Here is a 26,398-nt window from a genome sequence, read left to right as displayed (position 1 = left end):
AGGAAGGAGAAGAGAAGTTATGTGCTTGCTGCACTTACTATCAAATCCTTTATCTGCCCTTATACAGAATAGGGTTAATCAATTATGCTAATTAGGTTGGATATTGTAAAACAAATAATTTAATCTACTGCAATCCCTTTTCTTAATCAGCTCACTTGTAGATTTCAGGAGCTTGCTGATGTTGAGTGTGTGTTTGTGTTTGTGTTTGAAGGTACTTTTCCCCCTGTTGACCAAGCTACTCGACAACATAAGCCCAGCAGATGTGGGTGGTATGGAGGAGACAAGGATGAGAGGCTGCACACTCCTGTCAAAGGTTAAGAGCAACACACACTGCAGCACTCACTACCAACAACCAGCAGATACGTCATGAACACATCATATCACTGAGCATTTCATTAGCAACACCTGTGCATCCGCTTATTCATGCAATTATCCAATTATCCAGTCAGCCAATCATGTGGCAGCAGTGTATATCCTGCAGGTACAGGTGAAGAGCTTCTGTTAATGTTCTCTTCAAATATCAGAATGAGGACAAATGTAACTGTGACATGATTCTGCTGAGGCAGCAGATGATAGAGTCTCCAGACCTGAATAGCTGAAAAATCTGCAGAAAAGGTGTGCTGTGGTCATGTAAACATGTAGCAGACAAATTAGAAAACAAGATTGGACTTTCAAGAACAGTCCTCACATGGTTCAGAACATGGGTTGTTTTGTCTCTATCAGCACTCATGAATCAGTAAAAACCACCATGCACAAAAATTAATTCTTGGACTACTTCTGTATATGCTCCCTTTGGCCATATCCTCTAAGAGCAATAGGTGGGTTATCATAGCTACACAGATGACACACAGGTGATTTTGGTCCTATCGATTCATTGTGTCTGTGACTTCTAAAAGTGGATGGCTCCATTCAACAAAAATTCCTTCAATTGAATAAAGACTGGAGTCTAGAGCATTAAAGACTTCAACCCATGTTAAAATTCGCAGTGTAATCATGGATGGGGATCTTAGTCTGCATTTTGGAATCTCAAAAACATAGGTAAGGTCAGAGACATTGTGTCTAAGACTTAGAAAAACTTATTCATGCCCTGAATATATATATATGAAATGTTCAATGTATATAAGCCTAGTAGGCCTCTAAAATCTCAAGAGCTGTCAGCTCGTTTATGCTTCCTTTATATCTGTTAAGCACATTGAATGATCTCTGTGTCTGATAATGTGCTATACAAATAAATGTGCCTTGCCTAAGGGAGAGGGAGGGAGAGGGGGAGAGAGAGAAGTCAGTAGTAATTGCTATGCTTAAGAAACTAGCAGAACTGAATAGCGTGAGACAATATGCCTGTTGATGTGCCACAGTAAAGCACTGAAGTGAAGGGGGATACACCTGAAATGTCTCTTATCATCTTACATTGTACCACAGAACTATGATAAGTAGGTCAGTGAGCCTGAAAATATCAATGTCAAATGAATTTGTCTTGTACTGTAATAGACCCCAATTGTATTATAATACTGTATTCAATGAAATCCCTCCATGTTCATGTCTGATGGGAAGATGGGAAACAAAAAGTTACTACAGCCATCAAGAATAATGACCAACACTTTACAACTAGACCAGAAAAGGGTCCTTTCCCTTTAACACTCGTGGCTTTGATTTTTAAAATGTAGGTGATCATCCAACAACTGTCTGCTTACATAAACTGAGCTCATTGTTGTGGCAGCAGTTGTGACTGATATGTGATTGTTTTCCATATTTTCAGGTTTTCCTCCAGCACCTGTCTCCTCTGCTGTCCCTGCCCACCTTTGCTGCCCTCTGGCTCACCATTCTGGACTTCATGGACAAGTACATGCATGCAGGATCCAGTGACTTACTGGTGAGGATAGTGATACAGTTTATAGGTATTAACATACAGTACTGTGACATGATTACAGATAACTGATATATCAGGCTGGTACCTGATGTATCATTGGATCTTCTTGGATATGATGCAGAATAAAGCAGCCCAATCAGGTTGCACAAGTAGTCCAGCTCCTCCAGAATGGCACATCCATACCTGCGGTGTCAAGAAGGTTTGCTGTGTCTCCCAGCACAGTCTCAAGAGCATGGAGGAGATACCAGGAGACCGGCCGTTACACGAGGAGAGCTGGACAGGGCCGTAGAAGGGCATCAACCCAGCAGCAGGACCGGTACCTGCTCCTTTGTGTGAGGAGGAACAGGAGGAGCACTGTCAGACCCTACAACATGACCTCCAGCAGGATACTGGTGTGCATGTTTCTGACCAAACTGTCAGAAACAGACTCCATGAGGGTGGCATGAGGGCCCCATGTCCTCTAGTTGGACCTGTGCTCAGAGCCCAGCACCATGCAGCTCGACTGGCATTCTCCAGAGAACACCAGAACTGGCAGGTCCACCATTGGCGCCCCGTTCTTTTCACAGATGAGAGCAGATTTACACTGAGCACATGTGACAGAGGCTGCAGGGGGGTCAGTGATGGTCTGGGGAGGCATATCCTTGGAGGGTCGCACAGACCGCCATGTCATAGCCAGCGGTACCCTGACTATTGTTAGGTACCGGGAAGAAATCCTCCCTGGTGCAGTGGGCCCTTGGTTCCTCCTGGTGCAGGACAATACCCAGCCTTATGTGGCCAGAGTGTGTAGGCAGTTCCTGGATGATGAAGGCATTGATGCCACTGACTGGCCCTCACGTTCCCCTGACATAAATCCAGTTGAGCTCGTATGTGACGTTATGGTGAAAGTACCGCCACAGACTGTCCAGGAGCTCACTGATGCCCTGATCCATATCTGGGAGGAGATCCCTGCAGGACACCATCCGCTGACTCATCAGGAGCATGCCCAGGCATTGTAGGGAGTGCAAACAGGCACAGGGGGGCCAAACACGATACTGACACACATTATGAGTTGCCATGATGAAATTCACACAAGTTGAAAAAGTCTGTGATTGAAATTTTTACTTAGATTTTCACCGTGACTGTGAATCCAGCCCTCAATGGGTTGATGATTTTGGTTTCCATTGACCAGTGTTGTCATTTTGTTCTCAACAAATTATACAATGTACATCAGTAAAGATTTTCAACTTGAATAATTCGTTCATCGAAATCTGATGTGTGATTTAAAGTGTTCCCTTCTTTTTTCTGAGCAGTGTAGTTGTCTATGGGAATGCGCAAATCCTTCCATGTTACAGATGTTTTGTCATTTATGTCATTTGTGGGCTGTTGAAACTCATCATTAAGTCATTATATAATCTGTTTTTCAGTGTAGATAAATTCACCAGTAACTTCTGTGTGTTTACTCCCTGTTTGTTGTCTTCATTTCTAATAATGTTTGAATGAACACAAACGTGTTGTCAACATGTCAGAGATTGGTTTTCTGGACATATAGAATCCCGTTTTACAGTCTGTGAATTAGGACAATGTTCTCATCAAACAGTAGAGCGTGTTATCCTCTAAGTTATCTAAAGATGTACAAATCACCACACTTGGAACAGAGAGGAATATATTTTGCAGGACTTTGAAGTCTGAGTCTGGTGTTAAAAGACTGACTGATTCAGACCTTGCTGATGTGTTGCCTCTGTCTGTCTGTGTAGTTGGAGGCGATCCCTGAGTCTCTGAAGAATATGCTGCTGGTGATGGACACAGCAGGGATCTTTCACAGCGCTGACTCAAGGACAGGATACTCAGACCTGTGGGAAATTACCTGGGAACGAATCATCTGTTTCCTGCCTCACCTGAGGGAGGAGCTCTTCAAACAGACTGTTATACCAGGTACACACCAGCAGACCCGAAGGGATGTGGGAATCTAGATTAGTTTGTCTGCTTTCACGTGAGGTGAACGGCTTGATCTAATCACGTAAACTTGTTGTATTACTGGGAGCTTGATGCTAGTGTCTCTTACGTATCATCTTCATTTTTAGATCCAGTACCCAGTCCTCCATCAGAGACCATGCAGCCGCCACCCCTAGCAGTTCGGCCTCCATCCCCTCAGGTGTCCCTACCACCTGGCCAGCCTCCCTCCCCAGCTCCAGTCCCAGTAGCCCCTGCAGAGACACAGACCCACAGGCCAGAATCACCCCAGGAGCCACAAACAACAAGTGCCACCGGTAAAAACAAACAAGGTTTCCTGTCTCAACACATTATACTTTATCACACACTCTGTGACCAGCATGGGCTTTGTGCACATACTGTATATAGGTGATACTGTGCCAGTACTCAGTATCTGTAAATTAGATCATTACTAAGGCCAAAGGCAGTAGTCAGTGTTTTCCTCTGTGACCTTTGGCAGGGTGGAAAGCAAGACACTGAAACTGTCCTGTGAAACCACATATGATGATAATTTTAAGTGCAATCATTATTATCTTTTCCATCATACTTGCATTTCAGAGCCAAATGATTGATAGTGTTAAGTGTGTATAGTGTTTTATGGAGATTGGATGAAGTTGTGAGAGAAATTGCAATATGAACAGTCAGTGGCAGAGATGAATTGAAGACTTCGACGGATTTGCTAAGCGTAGCCTGAATTACAGTAAGGGCTGCAGAATGTGATGTTGCTGCATATTTTCACGTATGTGGGATATTTACTAAGACCAATGATGCAAATGGGCAAAGTTTCAGGTGCAATGATAAGATCAATCTGTAAATCAGTGAAGAGCAAAATAAATCCCTAAGTCTGATACTGACTTTGAAACAATGGTGAATGATGATGAAACTAATGATCCTATTAGATCATATAGGGCTGCAACAGTTACAATTAACAGTTAAAAACATCCATCACAATTCTTCTACAGCTCTAGTTTATGTTATTAAATGTTTTGTGCGACCAGCAGTCCAAAAGATTTACTATAAAAAATTTTAAAAAAAGCAAAGTCTCACATTTGAAAAGTAGAAACCATGAAATGTTCCACATTTTTGCTTGAATTACTGCTGATGAATAATTTTCTGTCCCTCAATTAATCATTACAGCTATCAAACACACACTCCTGACATATATAATAGACAAGAATAAACGTTTGAGTTCACTATCACTTCTTTTACTCAGCACAACCCACAATCACTCACCCAGCATCCCGTGGAACAAATAGACTCTATACCTCAGCATCACCACCGAGAGAAAAACATGAGAGAAACGATGCATTTCATTTCATCAGTGATGACATTTTGAAAGCAGAACACTGTTGAAGACAGATGGTTTGAGTAACAGCAGGGAGCTACATGAATGATGAGGTATTTCATCCTAGATCACTAAAGACCCAAGAGATGCATTTAAGGGTACACTTAGCAAAGCCCTAAATAACTAACATACTTAAGTCCAACATTTACTTCAATGCACCAATAATAATAATCCATGAAACACAACAGTACAACACCGATAGTGGCAATTTTTCTGCATTACGAGTGCAGTCACTTCATACTTCATACTTTCATTACATTTAGCTGATAACACATTAACGTAAAATTTAAGTAAAAGGATCACCACTGTTCACAAGTAAATAAGAAGCCATATACTCGTATATAAGCTGAATACATTAAACAGTATTTTTTTATTGAATTTTACACATCCAACAAGAAGCAAAACAAAAAAAACACATCAGACAATACAAGATGCCATCTCCTTCTGTATGCTGTCATCCTCCAAAGTCATGTGTTTTGAACTAACAACAAAGTTCTTTGGATGTATACCAAGTACACACATATCTTCACTCCAAACAATCCTAGATATAGTCTGAACAACTGTTTTCAGTGATGTTGTAAATTTGGACAGTGAAACAGAGTTGCCCTACTCTTTTCTTCTAAAAATTTCATACAAGTGTTCAAGACCTCAGGGGACAAATGGTTCAGATTGACCAGTAAGTTTTCATTAACCATTTGGATTGTCATTGCTTCATTCTCATATTAATTTATTTTTTCAGAGCTTTAAAGGAGCTATTTGTATGTTAGCATTAGCAGCTGTTTACTTACCAGTCTAGAGGAAATGTGAGTTCAGCATCAAACTTCATTTTTTAATTACCAACAGCTGTGGGAAGCAACAACAATGTTAACTCTTGTCTCTAGCACATCTTTTCTTCTACTGAAGCCTCCAGTCTGTCCTGAAGAAGTAGCTGCTCAGAGGACCTATTTTAACCTCTTGTATTATAAACACAATGATGCTAACATTGGCTATGAAGTAATAGCAAAACTTACAAATAGCTTCTATAATGTACACTTTATCTCAGCAGACTGTGCAGTTTTACAGTAACTACTGTGTGCTGTCACAGTGCATCACATCCATCATGCCAGTCTGTATTTACTAAACCTCTGAGACAAGGTGGCTGAGGAGTCACTTACATATGAGCCCAGGTCTGGAAGATCACTCAGAGCCTGCTTTACATTTGTGTCCCATTAGAAAACTGACTAGTGGAATAGTTACTGAAGTGTATTATAATGTATATTCTGTTTTCTAGGATCCGACCAATCATCTTCAGTCTCACCCTCGATTCCCCCCATGCCGGTACCGCTAACAACGTCCCCTGCCCAGGCTCCCTCACACTTGAGCCAGTCGCCCCTCATCCTGCAGCCCCTCGCCTCTCCCCTGCAGGTGGGAGTCCCGCCCATGTCCCTGCCAATCATTCTGAACCCTGCCCTCATCGAGGCCACCTCCCCAGTACCACTGCTTTCCGGTCCCAGACCTACGAGCCCCTCTGACGAGGTCAAGTAAGAGAACTCAAGCTACCTTACACCCCCATTACACCTCTTTAACAACTGGACCTGACAGACTTTAACTACAGCTTCAGGAGCTGCTTGTCACCAGGTTTGTGATGAAATATATATGAAAAGACAAAGTAGAAGTGACACCTCAGTTAACCCATGTTTGATTTTAAGGGGTAGATCAGGGTTAAACATCTGACACTGTTGCAGGTGCACCATGCATTCTTTGTGCCATTTTTGTGTTTGGCATTTTCTAATTCCTGTGGATAAATGACTAAATGGAGACAATGTGACATCATGTTAAGAAAATTCAGGACAAGTCTTTCATGTAAAAATATAAAAGTTAAAAAGGTAAAAATGTAGCTTCACTGAGAACACTGAGATCTCATACTCTGTTTTCTGGGGAGACTTTGGGTGTTTAGCAACCTGGGGAGAGTTTCTACTGTACTGCACATGGTGAGCATTTTACTGGCTGATGCCAGTGTTTTTAAACTCAGTGCATTATATATATTTTAGGCCAATACAACAACTTCAAATGTAAAGATTCAGTATTTCCCCTCCACATGCTGGTATTATTCTTCTGAGACAAAATAAACTACAGTGTATTCATGCTAATGAAGGACAGTGTGACTCACTGATTTGTGTTGAAGTTCCTGGACAGTGGAGCTTTATGGCTCAGAAGAATTAGATACACACACATAGTCCTGGTTTGTAGTATAGATGTGCTGGTAAAATCACCAGCTGTGGGGGACTCGGTCTCTTGACCTCAGTGTGTTAAATTCTAACATTTTCATATGTAAGACTGAAATTATTCCTAATGTTATCAAGATCAGGTTCATGGATGCCTCCATCCATAATCAGTTGTTTTTTTTGAGGTTTAGACTTTATTTAACACTGTCACTCCCACATTCTCTCATCAACTTGGTTGAAATCATGACAAGATTTCCTGTAGGACAAAAGTGTACAGAAAAACAACTTTATTAATCAGTCAGTTTTTGTTCTGTTCTGTTTTTTCCGCAATGTCCAAAGTCAGAAGCTCTGGACTCCACAGTTTATTTCTACCCATTTTTTCTCAATGCTAAAAAACAAGCTTTGATTTCAGGCACCTTATTGAGTCCTCCTGCTCTAAACACAGAGGAATTGTGTGACCAGAGATGACACATCTAAAACATTCTGAAACAGCGATACTTGAGTCTGCTGTGAGCTCGGTGTAACTTGAAAGGCTTATGGTAAATCTAACAAATATTTTACAAGAGAACTGATGTCATTTTATCTTGTTTATATGTTATGTTCTAACAGTCCACACATGTAAGAGCCTGTAGCCTGGCTGGTTACTGATCATATCAAACAGGATCTATAGAGCAGAGAACAGCAGTGACGGAAAACTTCACTGCTGAATGTAATCACTACTGAATAGTTAGTGTTGAAATTCACTTACCACTGACGTTATAGCATCTGTCTGTGGAAACCATCTGTCTCTGTTCATATGTGTGAATTTTTCAGCGGTTCATTTGCTCCAGTGTTACGACTCCAGCAGTAAACAACAGCCTGTAGAGGCACAGAGCTTTTCTTCACTCCACCAGAGCTGATTGAAGTTCTGATGTGTTGCTCTCGTTTGTTGGAGCTGGAGTTCGCTGCTCCACTGTGCTGACATTAATAAAATACACCTTTTTCATGCAAAGCTAATTATTGAGTTAATAAATCCAAATGCTTTTTTGAAGATGAACCAGTTGCACGATTACTGCAGCATGTGCATTCTGTCTGGGTTCAGCCTTTTTCATCCCATCAACACAGCAACACTACAATGAATCTGTGGCGTTCGTTAATTGATTCAGAGTTGTAGAACATTGTAGAACCCATTTCTACCTTTTCATCACTGTTAATTCATGACATCCAGTTGATGGTGACACTACACAGGTAAGAGTCTCAGTCACATGACTTCTTGTTCACTTCTCACTGGACTGCAAAAAGTCAGTGTGAACATGAACTGGAGCAGAACTAAGATGCAACAGTGGATTTTCTTCTTTGGTCCTAACCAAATGAACCAGAATACAGATGGACCTGACATCAATCTTTAAATCAGAATTTGCAGCTTGATTTCTAAACATAGTGGCAGCACTCTGGATGACCTACATACCAGAGATGGTTGTTTTTCACAGTCAAGTGTTTTAGTGCTACAATTAGTGCTAATGTGCAGTTATTTACATTTCCACAGTAAGTTTTCAGTTGTGATTAAATTTCACCATGAGTTTTTCATATGCTGCATTTTCCCTGGATACATATATGTTGACATTCTTGCATGCTGACTGTGTCTTGTGTACAATGACACGTACATTGACAAACTAATGGAGACTAATTCACCATTTTAATGCCAAATGTGTGTCTTTGATTGTGGTTTAAATGAAAGCTGAACATCCATTCAAAGTGGCCCTGGGATTATCTCTGTAATGTTTAATGATAATGTTATTTATTGACCTGGGAAAGAACTGATGGACTTTTCCACTGCAGTACAGATGACGTAGATACAGTGTGTATATGTCAGTCAGGTAACACTACAGCCTTATAGAGCCACGCACGTGAGACATTTTGTAAACAGTGGGTTTATTTGTTGTATGGGACTCTTAGATATATCAGCTGATTCTTGCTTGAACAGGAAATTACATGAATATTATGTGTATATATATATATATAAATGAAAGGTAATGTACTTTTTACTATGTAATAAATAAAATATAAAGAAAGTGCTCATTGTTTTTCTGTTTTCCTTTTACTATTAAGAATCATTTCACAAAGCTGGTGAGAACAAAAAAAGCGGAGAGGTCAACCTTGTTGCTATGGTGAACACCATGTTAGACTGATTCTTTCCTGATTGACCTTCCTCACTAAGTGTAACAGTAACTACAGTGATTCATGTACAATGGATGGAAAATTGTGTCAGTGAAATGTGAAATAAAATACTCATCAATGTCTGTCCTAGGCTAAAAACAACTTGTGTTTGTTTGGATATTGAGCAGGGAAGTGAGATCTGATCACAAGTGGTCACTCAAGACGCACATGGAAACACATTAATGTCAGGTGTGGAATTTATGAATGTCACAAAAGACGCTTATCAGTAGAATCAGGTACAAATACATTTGCAGAGCTGTCATCATCAAAACCCTCCACTATCAAAGGAAATGCTCCTCCATCAAGTCACTGTGGCAATAATGTTCATACGCTTCTTCCTCATTGTGTCTGTATTTATTCATAGTAACAGTGACACACCAGTGCCACCATGAGGCTGAGGCCACCAACAATTAACAATGTTAGCTCCTGTCTTTATCACGTCTTTTCTTCTACTGAAGTAGAAGCCCTTACCCAAGTTGTCACTTCCTGATACCGAGCCACTGTAGCATCCAATCTGCCCTGAAGACATTGCTGGTCAGAGGATGTATTATAACCTCTGGTATTATAAACACAACAATGGCTGAAGCTCCTGTCAAGCAACAGTCACTACCACTTGCTCCTGACAAGACACAAGCTCACAAATAGCCCCTTTCATGAATACTTATTTTAAATGAGCTGGTTCACAGCTCTGCTCATGAGTCCACCACACACATGGAGCATGGAGTCCTGTTGCCATGGACACAACAGAGGAAGCTGCTGCATCACTGAGCTGAAGTTTGTCAAAGAGCAGCTCAACTCTCTAAGGGAAGAACATGTAGCTCTATTTGTGGTGTAAAAGGGGCTCTGAACACCAACCTCAAACCATCCTTCCACAGCTGGAGCAGGGTGGAGATCATCAATATTGTATTTTATACAACAGTTAGTTCTGACCAAGTAATTTGATTGGACAAGAGACATTCCATGAGTGCTGATGGAATACAGGCAGCACTGGGACTTTTAACTACATGTATAACTGCGCTTCACAGGTGTTCTATTAACCATTTATTAGTGTTACATTAACGGTCATTATCTATGTTAGATTGTAACAAACTTTGCAAAGATGAAAATATTTCCAGAAATAAGGATGAAGGGAAGAAACCTGGAGACTTCTGTGCAAACCTGAAGTAACGTGTAGACAAAGTAGCAAGCTAGTGTGCACTGTGCAGGTCAGGCGAATGTTTATGTTTATTTGTTTATTCAACCATTTCATACCATTCAACCTCCAGCTTACAATTTCTGCTTCTAATCTTCAGCCATTGCTTGAGCTACTTTAGCATTACTTCGGTCTCTGTCAATGTGCGTGCAAGTATTGTTGTGTGTGGTAGTAGGGCTGTCTACCATAGAGCCTCCAAAAAGCTTGTGTTACCAGGTTGAGACACAAACACAGTTAATATCCATATGATGGTGATGGATTTTTAACCTTCAAACAGCCCTTTGAAGTTGTCAGGACCACCCAAAATTACCTCACAATAATGGTTTTTAACCAAAGTTGTCCTCACACACCTCACCCAGACATGTACACACATACAAAGAACCACACATCAACACACGCACACAAGTACCCGCAAATACACCGTGTAGAGTTTATTCTCATACCTGAGTTAAAAGGCTAAGAATTAATGAGTTTAATTAGTGGTTTAATATGACTTATGATTATGAATTATGATTTATTTAAGACTTGCTCCTAACTTCATTGGTTGGTTTTGGGGCTCCTTTTAGTCTTAGGATGTTTTGTGTTTATGGCATAATTACAAATGTCTGCTATTAAATGCTCCTATTCCAATCAATTATATAATTTTCACTGTACTACAACAAACAAGTGTTGAAAGTTTGAGCAGATCTCTGGTGTAAAACATCTGAGTTTTTATTTCAAAGCAGAATGAGAACCACAGTTTTTTAGTAAACTAATTGTATCAGAAACTACAGAGGCCGGAAAAAAACTGTTATATTTGTACATGGAATGTAAAAACATCAATGAAACAAACAACCATAATGGCAAACTTTACAGATTTGAAATATGTAATCTATAAAGAATGCAATCTCTTGAAGGGACAGTGGAACAGAAATGTGAACAGCACTCCACTCACAAATATTGTTTTTTTCCTCGTTAACCAAGACATAACCAAAACCCCTACTGTCATATCGCCTATCTACACCATCAGCAACAAACAACACTTAGAAAAACAAACCCTAAAACAAGAATCCTCATTTGGGGTCCAGCTTTGCCATTTCCTGAAGGTATATTCCAATGCTCTCACTATCAAACAGAACAAAGTAAATGTTTTTCAAAGAGGAGCTGGTGGATGACACAAAATGGTTGGAGATTGCCTTGAGGATGAGCTGGGCAGCTGTTTGCTTTGGGAATCCGTTCCTGTGAGAGAGATTCAAGTTGTTAAATGACTGTGTGAAATGTAGAAAGTGATGGACAGGAACAGCAGTGAACACAGCACACTGTCACAGTACAGCTGAAAAAAAGCTGCAACCTGCCACTGCAATTATATTACTCATTACTGCCGTTAAACACAAATGATTTTCACATTTTTAGAGTCATCAGAATACTGTAAATTTCAAGATTGCGCAGATAATGATACTGATCAGTCTCTGGGGGTGTCCACATGATCAGATTTACATATGTGTTTGGAGGGATCACTGGGCATTCAGACTGAAAGTCCCGGATCCATCAAGTCCCACTGGACTAGCAGATCCATGAGACACCACACAGCAGTTTATAATAATCTGAAGTTATCAAAGCAGTATCAGTTCTATCTTTTTAAAAAAGTGGGAACACAGTGTTCTACCATAAATGTGAACTCGCATGTATGTGACCTACCAACATAGTACCTTGCTGGATGTCGTCATGTTGCACTGCAGCAAAAGTCCCTGCTGGGTAATTTATACCAATGCACAGGCATTTCAAAGACCAAAAGCATCATTTCAAAGTGTAGAGTTTCCATCAAACAGATTCTAATTTCATGTCAGCAGTAGATTATTTCTGCTGACTTGCTTGTAAACCTGACTGGGAAAACACATGAGCGGCTCTACTGGTTGACACATAGAGGGTTTGAGGTGAGCTCACCGTCCAGCAGGAAGTGAAGGGAAAGCTACAGACTTGAGCTTCTTCTCCTCTGCTGCTGAGAGACAGTTCTTCACCGTCTTCTCTAGCTGATCTTCACACTTCTCAGAACCCCACTGAGGGATGTTACAGTGGATAATGAAGCGCGCTGCCATTCCACTGGCTTGGCTCACTGCCACTGCGGGGCCAAAGACACAAACACAAGCTTGACACTGTAACCCTTAGATGCAAACCATACAGATATTACATCCTATTTAATTCGTTTGTGTTATTACTGAGGAAGACATAGTAAAGACTTGACAACGGTCTGTCTGAATGCAGTGTCCACTTCCCTTCTCATCTTGATCTCATCACTGCCTTACAATACACTTACCCTTGCTAATGGATTAAGTCTGGGAGGCCTTCCCGCCCCCTGCTAAGTCAACCCTTGATATTTCCTGTCACACTGTCTGTGAATGCACATACCCTCTCCTTCTTTTCTTCTGTTCACAACTGTATTAGATAGAGTCTAACCACCGCCCTGCCCCTGACACACAGGCTCAGAGAGAGAGAGATCTAGTCTGGATTGAGAGTTGCAAAAATGAATCTTAGACAAATGTCTTAATCAGAAACTGAGGTGGTGAGATAAAAATGTGCATGATAACTTTTATGTTGAAACAATGAGGCAATCTATTTTCTTAGCTTATCAATGCTACAGTCTTTAATAATTTAGCACGGGGCCTGTTTAATACTGATATCCCTACTGATACCTACAAGTATAGCCTTAAACATGAATTTCAATGATAAAAAACTTGAATAAAAATTTGTTTTGTGTTCCTCCTGCAGGTCCTAGAGCTTCTCAAGACATTTCTCCTCCAACCCTCCTATTAGAGGTGTGGGGTCAGTCGCTGATCTGCCATCAGTTTCTTAAGTTATAATGCTTTTGGTTCTGCTTTTGCCTTCTTTCTTTACACAGGAAAACACTGGTCTGAATTAAGAATGTAATACATTCATTAATATCTACTAGGAGTTTAAATAGTATCAAATCAATTGAAATTTAAAAAAACTATATATCATAATAAATAAGATTGTATGTAGAATTCATATTGTGTTCACTGATTTTGTGTGATGTTCATCATGGCTGCCACTTTACAGAGGTCAATTTACAGTTGTACAGTTTTTTCTTTTTTTTGGTCCTCTAATACTACTAACACCACCACATTCATTCTGTTTTTGTTTGCTGATTTCTGACAGCAGAGGCCTGTACTACGAAGCAAGTTCAACATATCCAGGATATCTCTTCTATCTAGTTTAATTGAACCTAACATTGGCAATCTAGAAAGCTGGTTATCAACTGGTTCAGTTTACCTGTCTGGAGGTGGAGTTGTTCATTATAAGCAACACTGTGATATGATATGAGAGGAAACACTGACACCTGCAGGTAATTTCAGTTATAGTGACATCCAAAAGTGATATTCAACAAGGTGAAATGTAAACAAACTAGAATAGGAAAAAAAAGTCAGGCAAGCATATACTGTAAATGATAGTGAATTGATGTCTGATGAGTCAATCTGACTGAAATGTTAATTTATAATGATGGAAATATTGAAATGTGTGTGGATCATTGTGGGTTTAGTTTTTAGTCTCCTCATGTTATTCTGAGCTGCAGTGATGAAGAATAAAAGCATCATCACTGTCAGGAATCCTGTCAGATTAAATAATCTGTGTTCAATTCAAATGAAGCTATATATAGTTATTATATAACTTAGTGTGATAAACTCTTTTAGTGTGGCACTGTTTTAAAACCAGAATGGACACATGGAAAGACTCAAACAGCAAAACCATCCACTGATCTATACAAACATGTAATGATCTTTATTATTGATCACTTTATTGTAAACTCTTTTGTCCCTGTCAGGATCCTATAGGAATGATGAATCCGTTTTTCCAGTGATTTGATTGGTCAGTAGTTTGGCTGTTGACAGGTTTTGATCTGATCCTCTGAGGTTCACCTGTTTCAGAGCAGGTGAGGAGTTCAGTGAGCTAGTTCAGGTAACCCAACTCAAGTCTGCCTGAAAATCCCTGTAGCTGTACATGCAGTGGCTTCAGAAAGTATTCAGACCACTTAACTTTTGCACACTTTATTGTGTTGTAGCTTTGACTGTACTTATAAAACTGCCATTTTGCCCGTCAATCTAAACCCATGATGACAAAGTGAAATCATGTTTTAAGAATTTTTTTTAAATCAAAAAGTGAAATCTCATCTACAAAGTATTCAGACTCTTAATTCAATACTTTGTAGAACCCCCTTTGAGTTTTCTTGGGTAGTCTTTACAAGCTTTGTGCACCTGGATCTGGGCAGCTCATCCTATTCTTCCTGGCAGATCCTCTTGTGCTCCATCGGATTGTATGGGAAGCGTCTGTGAACCGCCATCTTCAGGTCTCTCCACAGATGTTCCTTGAGGTTTAAGTCTGGGTTTTTGGCTGGGCCAATCAAGGACAGTCAGAGACTTGTCACAAAGCCACTCCAGCGTTGTCTTGTCTGGATGCTTCAGGTCACTGTCATGTTTGAAGGTGAACTGTTGCCCTAGTTCCAGGTTGTATACACTCCAACTACAATCCTTCCCTCAGCTCTGACCATTCTCCCTGTCCCTGCATGATGCTGCGTGACAACACGAGGCTTCACTGCAGAGGTGGTTTTAGCCAGGTGATGTTGGAGGTCTGCCCAAAGAGTTCAGTTTTTGTCTCATCAGACCAAAACATTTTTTCTTCATACTCCCCACACTCTTTTAAATGCCATTTAGGCCACTGGACTGTTACTCAAGGTGGTCTCTGTCTCTCCACTTACCACAAAGACCTGATTGATGGAGTACTGCTGGCTGCTGAGATAATCATCCTTCTGGCAGGTTCTTCCATATCTGCAGAGGTCTTACAGCCGTTCTTACCTGGTTACTCAGTTTGGCCAGAGAGCTACGTAACTCTAGGAAGAGTCCTGGTGTTTTAAACTTTTTCTTATTCACAATTATTGAGCCCAGTCCCTTGGACTTCATGGCGTGGTTTTGCCTTCTTTCTAATCTTCTTTGGTCCCTACTGGTCTGTGAGGTCCCACTGATAACTGTGAAGGACTACAAAAGAAAGGTTGGCCATTTAATAAATAAATAAATGGTTGGGCCTGCCATGAGGCCTGAGCAGTATTGCCTTGTACAGCTAGAAGAACAAACTATTCTCCAAGGCCGGCACTGAAATGAGGACAGTGGAGGCCCGGGAGGCAGTAGGCCAGGCGGAATCATGACTTTGATTGGGTGTTCTGACACAGTGTTCTGATTGGATCAGTGGAAGTTGGACACTCCAAGAACTTGATTGAGCGAGAATGCCAGTGGGTCGGCTGCTCATAACAGCACAAGATTGGCAGCCGAAAGCCGACCTAGGGAAACAGCTGAAGTTTCCAGAAACCACTGCAGTGACCTCACTAAGGCCAGACATAGTCCTGATGTCAGAGACATCAAGGCAAGAGGTCCTGCTGCAGCTGACTATTCCCTGGGAAGACTGGATAGAGGAGGCCCATGAGGGGAAAGGGCCAAATAGGAGGACCTGGTAAGTGAGTGGCAGAAGCAGGGATGGCAGGTACAATGTGTGGGCTGCAGAAGCTTTGCTGGCCTGTAATGTAATAACTGTCCCAACTCGCAGTGTCAACCGTGGGACCTTATATACACACGTGTGTGTGCCTTTCCAAACTGTGTCCAATGAATTCAATTTGCTACACATATCTTGAGAAAAATTAAAGCAAAAAGGATGTATTAAATGAGAAAATTCAGTTTTTGATTTTTAATAAATTTGCAAAAAGAAAATTTGTTTTCACTGTGTTATTATAAGTTATTGAGGGTAGACTATTGGCAATTTTATCCATTTAAAATTTAATCTACAATACAATTAAGTGTGCAAAAAGTGAAAGGGTCTGAGTATTTTCTGAGGGCACTATAGCTCTTCATTAAAAAACGAACCTCATACAGCACAGCTGATACTTTTCCATGTATGAAGGTTCTGTCCCAGGACAGTCTGTACCTGATGCTACCTCCAAAGGCCCCTGTGCTTTCCGCAGCTCCTTAACTCCCTCCAGGAACTCTCGGCCTCCAGCTTTCTCCAGAGCATTGCCTAAACATAGAGGACAGCAGCAGCTGAGCACAAGACTGGATGGGCATAGGGAATTGTGAAAACTTGTTCATAAGAAGTAAAATACACATGAACGTGTCCTCCTCACCCACTCCGTCTTTCAGGTCCATCTCTGCATTTGTTGGGTTAATTATCCCTTCCACCTTGATTGTTCCAATTTTGCTGATTTCACTCTCTGTTAGGGAAAGCTGTGGATTCACAGTCATCAGCACAGTGTGAGAAAACAGCTGCTGTTTTCTTCTTCTGTGTACATGATAAATGTTGTAGATAACACTGATGTATGGGTTGGCCTTACCAAATATCATTATATATTTACACTGCTATATGGAAGACCTAAAGGTAAACTAGTTCTAATGGGTTATTACTTGTCACAAAACATTAGTGCTGGTCTTCAGTGAGTCTAATCCATGTACGTTACCTTTTGTCCAAGGAACAGGCTCTTTGCTGACAGGATGGTGAATCCATCTCCAGGACCGTCTTCAACTGTGGAGTTTGGTACAGACTCTTTGTCGTTGTCTACGCTCTTTGCCATATGAAGAAAAAAAAAAGATGATTTGAGCCACACATTGTAATATGATTTACAGCTTAAACAAACCTCAGTACTTGGGTGCCAACTGAAATATGTCTGTAACACTGAGATCAAGAAGTGTCTAGATTCCAAAGGTGGCATCCAATACTTGTTGTTTGTACACCTATTCCTTGATCTGATATTTCATGATTTACTGACTTTTCTAACTTTATTGTACATATGAAATGTTTTTAAAAAATTATTTATATTTTGAATATCTTATATTTACTATAAAAAGGGTTGAATATGTTCAACATGAAAGTTCATTCTTGACCCTGGACACATGCAATTTGACAAAATATTCTTTCAGATGCTTTCCTCAGGACTTTGTTGAAGTAGCTTTGTCAGTGATTACAGCTTCCAGTCTTCTTGGGTCTGACGCTACAACCTTTGCACCTGGGTTTGGGGATTTTCTGCCGTTATTCTCTGCAGATCCTCTCAGGCTCTGTCTGGTTGGATGGGGACATCAGTGGACAGACATTTTCAGGTCTCTGCAGATATGTTCTGGCTGAGACACTCAAGGACATTCCCAGCTGTCCATAAGGTGAACCTTCAGCCCTGTCTGAGGTCCTGAGCTCTGGAGCAGGTTTTTATTAAGTATATCTATGTACTCTGCTCAGCTTCACCTCAACCCTGACCAATCTCCCTGTCTCTGCCTCTGAAAAACACCCCCCACCATGCTTCACCGTTGCTCGTTGCCTGGTCTTCCAGACATGATGCTTAGAATTGAGACCAAACAGTTGAATATCGGTTTCATCAGACCAGAGAATCTTGTTTTGCAAGTGTTTTTGTCATGTGTCTTTTACTGAGGAGAGGCTAGGATTAGTCTGGACACTCTGACATGAAGCTCAGATCAGTGGACAGTTGCAGTGATGGTTGTCTTTCTGGAAGTTTTTCTGGAGCCCAGAGTGACCGTCAGCTTCTTGGTCTCCTCTCTTATCCCTGATGTCTAAGTTAGTCCAGGTACAGGTCTAGAAGAGTCCTGGTTGTTCCAGACTTCTTCATGTCAGAATGATGGAGACCACTGTTCTTCTCAGGAACCTTCAATGCAGCATAAATGTTTTTGAGCCTCAACACAACCCTGTCTCTGAGCTCTGCAGCTGTTCCTTCCTCTCCCCTCCTCATGGTTTCGGCTCTGATCTGCATCGTCAGCTGTGAGACCTGATATAGACAGGTGTGTGTCTTCAGCTGACTTTACCACAGGTGGACTCCAGTCAAGGTGTAGAGATGATCAAGAGAAATGGAGGAACATGAGCTAAAAGCATCTGAATACTTAAGACAATGTGATATTTCACTTTTACTTGAATACATTTGGGATTGAGTGTAGACTGATGAGAGATTTTTATTTTAGCATGAGGCTGCAACATAACAACATGTGAAAAAAATCTCCCTGTCTGTTGTGTTAAGTTGACTGACCTTTGGCTTTCGGCCTCGTTTGCCTTTAACCTTCTTGAAGGATTTGACAGGTTTCTTGTTCTTTGAGCGCTCTTCCTGCTTTTCGGGTATTGACGACTGGCTGTCCACTTTCACCCGGCTTCCCCTCTTCTTTGAGAGCAGCTCTGGGTGGATCCGAGGCAGAACACCTCCATTTGATATGGTCACCCCCCGCAGAAGCTGATGGAGAAAATTTCAGAATAATTCAATATTATAACTATTACCTAATACTCAAACATCATTTGTTATGGACGCACCATTACATTCATTAGAAAGTTAAGTCACTTCCTGTGTGGGGACACTGTCTTATCAGTTACCAAACAAACTATTTCAAGCCACCCTTATCCATATGTTTATATTAACAATGGATCAAATTACTGTGTACAATGTGAAAGGTGTTGTTTGGAGTTCTACAGTTCCCCTCTGCTCTACCTGTTTCTGCTCACTGTTTGGTTTTACGGTCCACAAACTCCTCTGTCAGCAGCAGCAGCTGTTTTCAGTGAAAAAGCTCAGAAGTTAAAGCTGCATAAATATATTTTTGGACACATGGGGGCAGAGTACGTATAGTATTATCATCCTATAAAGTTAATATGGGGAATATGTCAGTAACAGTAACAGTTTCCTATTTACATATCCATCAGACACAGAGCAATATTAGCATTCATTTTCAGTGTTGAATGTAAATTCAATTTTCACTTTGGTTTTAGGTCTGTTTTGGTCTCCATCAACAATATCTGGCTGTTTATCTGCTAAATGCTCCACTATATTCACCAGCTAGTCTCTTACTGTGTCTGTCTGCTGGACCTGTAGTGTACAGTAGGTTTATCACTGAACCTTTTCATTGAAAACAGCTGCTGCTGCTGCTGCTGCTGCTGCTGCTACAGAGACCGGAGTTTGTGGATTGAAACCAGCAAAGAGGAAGCCTCTCTTCAGTAAAAGAGACATGAAAGCTGCTTGGAGTTTGTAGAAAAGCACTTATAAGATTCAAACTGTGAAAAACCAGATTCTCTGGTGTGATAAAATCAAGACTGAACTGTTTGGCCTCAGTTCTAAGAGTCAGGTCTGGAGGAAACCAGGCACCGCTCATCACCTGCCCAACACCATCCCAACGGTGAAGCATGGTGGAGGTAGCATCATGCAGTGATGCTATGGGGGTGTTTTTCAGCAGCAGGGACAGAGAGACTGGTCAGGGTTGAGGGAAAGCTGAACAGAGCAAAGTATAGAGATATACTTGGTTTAGAGAATCTTGGTCCAGAGCTCAGGACCTCAGACTGGGCTGAAGGTTCACCTTCCAACAGGACAATGACCTGAAACTCACAGCCAAGACAACACAGAGGTGCGGTTTATGTCCTTGAGTGGACCAGTCAGAGCCCTGACTTGAACCTAATTGAACCTAATCCAACATCTAGAGAGACCTGAATATGTCTGTGAGCCTGAGAGGATCTGCAGAAAAGAATGGCTGAAAATCCAAAAACCCAGGTGTATAAAAGTTGCAGCATCAGTCCCAAGAAGACTGGAGGCTGTAATCACTGACAAAGCTGCTTTAGGCTTTATGATGAAATATTTTTCTGTCCCATGTTCAGTTTTTCTGTCCCACGTTCAGTTGTAAACTGTTTATCTTTCAGAGGAGTTGGTGTGAGCTTTGTGCATAAAAAGTAAGAAACAGGTGTTGGGTTAAGGCTGCACTCTGCACCGACTTTAGGACCCTACAACATGAAACAGAAACATTAATGAGAAAGGTTCTGTCTTCTGGTATTGCAACATTAGATTGTGGACGTTTGTATCAAGGTTTTGGACTATGTCAGGGTTGTCACACCCCTAACTGCAGGTCCAGTGGAAGAGGGCTTACTCCTTATCCAAATATGAAGGGCTCATTCCAACTGAAGATACAATATTTTTTTCATACATTGAGGAAAACCTAATTATGAATATTATACTTGATCCATACACACTGGTCCTTTAAGCTTCATTACATACGAGTGGTGAAAACATATTCTGAACTGTCTTTGACTTCAAGAAGCTATTGTTTACTGTAAAAATGACAATGAACTGTTTGACACTGATCTGTTCTTGGTAATGGCATCAGCTTACATTATGTTAGTAAACAGGGATGGGATGATCAACTCTTATGCAAAAACACACTGTGATTAAGTCTGAGGTGTGGGGTCTGCATGTAGAGCACTGTGTTTACCTGGTTGAGCTCCTCGTCATTGGCCACAGCCAGTTTGATATGCCTGGGAGTTATTCTGCCTTTCTTGTTGTCCCGTGCTGCATTTCCTGCCAACTCCAAGATCTCAGCTTAGAGGAAAAAAAACACTGTGTGGAAACCCATCAAACATGCAATGTGTGTTCTGCTATAATACAACAGTCAATAAGATTAGACCAAACTTTCCTGTGAGAAAACTGGATTGCTGTAGCAGTGAAAGGTACATAGACAAAGCAATTTGACAGAAATGTTTAGTTTTTGTGATCCTCTTTGTGTTATTGGCTTTATGGACCACAAAACTTCCTAAAAATCAGATCTGTGCTAACATGAACATAGTGTTATAATGTGTATAATTTATGATTATAATGTTGTGTAGATGCTCTAAGGTATTAGAAGGTATTAGAAATGAGTTGGTAAGGTTGTTAAATAATGTACAGTCTGTATTAACACAAAAATATAAAAATGTTACTAGTGAGGGATATTAAACTTAATGCAATCAGGGATTAATACACCAGATAATATTTATCATAAACACATTAATTAAAATGTTTAAAAAATGTGTGTGATATATGAAATGATTTACTACTACTAATAGTTAATAGGTAACTTCAGGACATATATGACCCTAACCCTTCCACAAATTCAGTTCATTCAAGTACATTTACATATAACACATCATTTACATACACACCAGTGCAGTGAGCATGTGTAGATATGCTTACCGCGAGAATTATATCCATACAGAAATATGCTGTTACAGTCATTGAAGCTGGTGTATATTAAGCTTGAATTATGTGATGCCACCCTACTATTAGATGAAATTGGGTTCATATTCCATAACATTAAAACTAGGGTGGAAAGTAAACATTTAAAGACTCAAAATAGGATTCAAACATTTGACAACAAGATTTAAATGTCTGAAATAATTGCTTCACTCTTCAATGTTACAATTCTCTGCTTTCAAGTAATGAAACTTGTTTTGCAGACATTCAACACTCTGCTTTCAGACATTGAATTCACTCTTATCACATATCCCACACTCCCTTTTCAGAGACTGGGCTCTGGTCTTTCAGTTTTGTTTTCTGGGATTATAACAGAGGAATAGATCTGAAACTGCAAAAAACAGGTAGCACCAAAAGACCAGACCAGTGGGGGCTACTGGACGCTCAACTAATCTCAGGGCTTCTAAGACCATAAGCCAGTAATGTAACCATGATCTGTTTAAACCAGTGGTCACAATGAACATCAATCAAAACAACATGGGTGGGAAGTGTATATCTGGAATGAGACATGTTGCTGACATGGATGTATCATGGCAAATTACTCTAAAATGCCACTTACAATTGTATAATATAAAGAATAAAAACTTATCTTGATTACAGTCTCGTCAACAATTTCAGTGATGTCTCTTTTACAATTGTGGTCTCTGGGGAAAGTGTTTTTGGGCCACAGGGATTTTTTTCATTTCAATGCTGCACATGGCCACTAGGACAAATTAGCAGCAAGGCTGAGTGGCGGCACATATCCAGCTCTCTGAACAATGGCTACAGGAGACCTTGGATTCCAAGGGTCAATAGTATGTACGGCATGTCACAGTCTGTATCAGCATAACGCTGCAGGCTCTCAGTTGAGCTCTGATGTCCTAGTGAAAGATCTTTACATAAGTTCAAGAGCCAAAACAAAAATAGTATGAGATATCATTTTTTATATAATTTAAATGAAATCAAAATTGAGCATCGATGTGGCTCTGTCATGAAAGTTGTGTTGATCAAATCAACAAAATGAAATAAGAACAGAGCTACGGAATTCTCATGTCAGATTTGAAAATTGCTACAGCAGGTAGTTGGTTCGGAGTAGTTCACCACCTACAGGGTATTAGACATTTATTTTCTTGTAACACTTTCTTGGAAACTCTATCAAGAGTTGAGAAGTCAAACTCTGAGTGTATTAAATGTCCGGAAAGCAAATTTCAAAACTTTGAAGATAGGAAATTGTAACAATGAAAAGAGTGAAGAGACTAAAACTGCGATATATACAATAAATTTATATTGCGATTATTTTGCCAAACGTTGAGATTTCAGTTGGAATGGTCGTATTTTCATTTAACTTTCAATTAAAAAAATTTTTAAATGATGATGATGTGATTTTTGACACATATGGTGCTAACAATCCACTACACATTTTACCTCTATAAAAAAAGTCCATCTCCTGTGATTTGGATTTTTGCACTTGGCCATATTGCGATTTTGATTATATTTCGATTAATTGTGCAGCCCTATTTCAGACATTCAAATCTTATGTTTGAATCTTACTTTTGAGTTTTAAAACCATAGTTTACACTTTCAACCATTCAAATCCTAGTTTTATTGTTAAGGAATATGAACCCAATTTCATCTCATACCCTACCTGCCAGGTACTCGATGACAGCTGCCATGTAGACAGGCGCCCCCATGCCAATGCGGTATTTGTGCGTGCCAGTGCGCAGGTACCTCATCATCCTCCCCACAGGGAAGATGACACCTGCCCTGGCTGAACGGGATAGCTTTGTGGCCTTCTTCTTTCCTCCTCTGGCTGACATCCTGCTCTGGACACAGGGAGTACAACCAAAGCAAGTAAATAACAGACCTAACTGCACACAACTACATACTCATCAGTCCACGCAGAGAGTTCTAGTTTGGTTTTTATTTTTCCAGCATATGACATATTTGTCTCTGAGAATTTACTTTGGCCATAACGTAGCCCCTATTAACCTGGATAATCCCCACAATACAATGGAGACAGTTTTCATTGGGACTATTTCTTTGAAAGAACGTAGTTCCACTAAATCTGGAAGAATAACATGAAAATTAACTGCTTACTTTTTGTAATTTAGGAGAACTGAAGCTTTATATGTTATGTATCTGATATCTTCGTATAACTGCCAAACAAATGAGTGGTCAACACTGCTGGTGTTGCGAGTCCTCGAGTTTGCCAATTAGAAAAATTAAGGAAATTAATTAGGTTTCTCTCACAGAGTCATTTGTAACTTTCATTAATTTTTTTTCACAGTAGTTTTTCAACTTTCTTGTATCAACTACTAAATAGATAATTTCTAAATATTCAGTCTAACAAATGTTTAACTCCAAAACAGGTAATTGAATGATAAAGTAAAGAGAAACCTGTGGCATATCATGTAAAACCTCAGTGACCCACTGAATGAACAGTGACAATGACCTCAGCTGAGCTTGACAGAATACCATATCTGCTAAGTAGTGTTTGAAAATGTTTGTATACCAACTGAATAGTGTTGTACTATGAGAGGAAAAAACATACATCAGGTCTGTACCTAATCTAATGAAGGCAAATATTTTCTTTTTTCTTTTTTCATTCTTAAAAACCAAACGCTGATGTGTCAAAGGAAAGGTTTCCCCTGAGGTTTTATGTAAACAAGTTCCAGCAGTATACAGTGTGATATGATGCGGCCTTCTCTCACTTCTCATTTCCATGTATGCACTAATTAACGCAGGAGCTCACTGCTGGCGTTACAGTGGAGGAAGACGATGCGTGCGTGTGTTGTTCGGCACATGAGCCCAATGGACAGAGGCTGGAATGTGTGCAGGGCCGTGTAGGCTAACGTTACTGTACCGAACCAACGATTACAGTGAAGCGAGCAACACCTCCTCGACGTAGCTACGCAGACATTAGAGCGGACTTTTATGTTATTTAAATTGAAGGCCTAAACGGCCACTCTAGCGTACACAGGGACGTGGATTCATTTATAAGCACTAATTTATCAGAGAAAGACGTAAAGCTGTTTGTGAATGTTAGCTACATCAGGTCGGCTGCGTTTAGCTCAACAGAATTATTCAGTACACACTTCTGTGAGTTATCCTACAATAGAGACATTAACCACAACAACCCATTTTTAAACAAGCCCCGCCCGCCCCTTCTTCTTTCATGTAGCCTACAGCCCTCTGCATGTGTGTAATCACATCAGACGTGGAAAGTAAAGGGTGCCCGTCACTCCGGATATGCGCCCAGGCATGAAAAATGAAAAACCCTCCCAAGTTTCTACCTGTTTTCACCTCCTTTGACGTGAATCAACGCGAGCTCGAGATGCTCCTGCACGGAAGAAAGATGAATCCCGCCTGTGAAAGGCGGCGCGGTTTGTTTTGGTTCTGTTTATTTGCTGTCCTTGTGCGTAATCTTGCTTCCCAACAGAGCAAGCAGGAACAACGTAGTCTGGACGGAGGCTGGCTCTGTGCTACTGATGCTGCAAAGGGGAAAAATTCAATCGAGGGAAAATTCAGTGAAAACGCCCCCTTAACATGGCTTCAAGAGGGAACATGTTGGCTGAAAGGAACACGATGTGCTCACAGATAAAGATAGTATGATGTTTGAGGACAAAGCAAATATACATAAGCTAAAATAATAAATAATGTTTTGTAGGTCTAATCCAAAATGGCAGCCTAAAATGACCTCACTTAAAGGCCTTAGAGTATGTATATTCACTTAAGATTTTCAAGCCTTCCAGGCAGTTTCTTAGTGATTTACTGTAGACTGTGTATAAGATGTGAATGAAACTGGCATGATTCCAGGTAACAGGTAGTAAAATAGTAAACTAACATCTCTCCTCCTTGGACATGCAGACTGTGGGATGTGAATGAGACAGATGATCCTGTTGGATGCAGCAGACAAGAAATCACAAGGGACAGAGAGTCTCAGCATCCAATCAGATCACTTGATCCATCTTTGATATGTCAGAGACAATAGATCCATGAAAGGGGACAACAGACATATCAACTTATTGAGGACATGGCTCTACATTATATTGACTATCACATCTTCTTTCCATAATTGCAGACCACGTTACAAACCTGTGCTTTGTATTTTACCTTTTGTTTTTTTGTTTTTTTTATTGGTGAAATAGCATGACAACTATAAAAAACGAAAACATATTAGATGACATAGAAGACAAAGGCTAACATAAGATAAATAGACATGGACAAACCTAAACATACAGACAATAACATGAAGCAGTCACAATGATGTATGTGATGATGTATGATAAGAGTCAGATAGTGAGATTATATTAGATCAAGGGTAAGTAGGGTAGTATTATTATCGTTATCATTATTGTTATTGTTATTATTGTTATTATTATTACATTAATTTCAGGATGCTATACAAATCCTTGCAGCAGTTAAAAGTTCCTTGAGATTGGATCTACCACAATAAATATCATATCTGCTTCTGTTATCAACTGCATTATTCCAGTGTAATAATGTGATGACTTGTCATATCAATCTATACTGCTGCATTAGATAGATAGATAGATAGATAGATAGATAGATAGATAGATAGATAGAT

The 26,398-nt window shown here is 40.2% G+C and overlaps 2 protein-coding genes across 5 annotated transcripts in view; one reads left to right on the top strand and one right to left on the bottom strand.

Moving 5' to 3' along the window:
• Nucleotides 1-9,846, top strand: part of gbf1 (golgi brefeldin A resistant guanine nucleotide exchange factor 1) — a 112,854-nt gene extending 103,008 nt beyond the window's left edge. For both annotated transcript variants that reach the window (XM_022765156.1, XM_022765155.1), the window contains exons 36-40: nucleotides 212-313; nucleotides 1,757-1,870; nucleotides 3,601-3,778; nucleotides 3,928-4,113; nucleotides 6,451-9,846. In XM_022765156.1, coding sequence (XP_022620877.1) covers nucleotides 212-313; nucleotides 1,757-1,870; nucleotides 3,601-3,778; nucleotides 3,928-4,113; nucleotides 6,451-6,704 — 834 coding nt within the window. In that variant the 3' untranslated portion in view covers nucleotides 6,705-9,846. The remainder of the gene's footprint in view (nucleotides 1-211; nucleotides 314-1,756; nucleotides 1,871-3,600; nucleotides 3,779-3,927; nucleotides 4,114-6,450) is intronic.
• Nucleotides 9,847-11,460: 1,614 nt separating this feature from the next.
• Nucleotides 11,461-25,310, bottom strand: LOC111236427 (core histone macro-H2A.2). 3 transcript variants are annotated; one of them, XM_022765152.1, is made up of 9 exons: nucleotides 25,104-25,310; nucleotides 23,456-23,628; nucleotides 21,035-21,141; nucleotides 18,826-19,023; nucleotides 17,260-17,364; nucleotides 16,930-17,029; nucleotides 16,734-16,823; nucleotides 12,696-12,870; nucleotides 11,461-11,990 (listed from the first exon to the last, which is right to left on the bottom strand). In XM_022765152.1, the coding sequence occupies exons 2-9, from the start codon at nucleotides 23,625-23,627 to the stop codon at nucleotides 11,825-11,827; spliced, it is 1,113 nt and encodes a 370-aa protein (XP_022620873.1). In that variant the 5' UTR covers nucleotide 23,628; nucleotides 25,104-25,310; the 3' UTR covers nucleotides 11,461-11,824. The 3 variants fall into 3 exon arrangements, with proteins under 3 accessions (XP_022620873.1, XP_022620872.1, XP_022620875.1); XM_022765151.1 differs by having other exon boundaries at nucleotides 23,456-23,633; nucleotides 25,104-25,309; XM_022765154.1 differs by lacking the exon at nucleotides 18,826-19,023 and having other exon boundaries at nucleotides 23,456-23,633.
• Between the last annotated feature and the right edge of the window lie 1,088 nt (nucleotides 25,311-26,398).

Source organism: Seriola dumerili, unplaced genomic scaffold, assembly GCF_002260705.1.
Source record: "Seriola dumerili isolate Sdu_G_001 unplaced genomic scaffold, Sdu_1.0 BDQW01000665.1, whole genome shotgun sequence".
Taxonomy (NCBI): Eukaryota; Metazoa; Chordata; class Actinopteri; order Carangiformes; family Carangidae; genus Seriola; species Seriola dumerili.
This window is presented reverse-complemented; position numbering and strand designations above follow the sequence as displayed.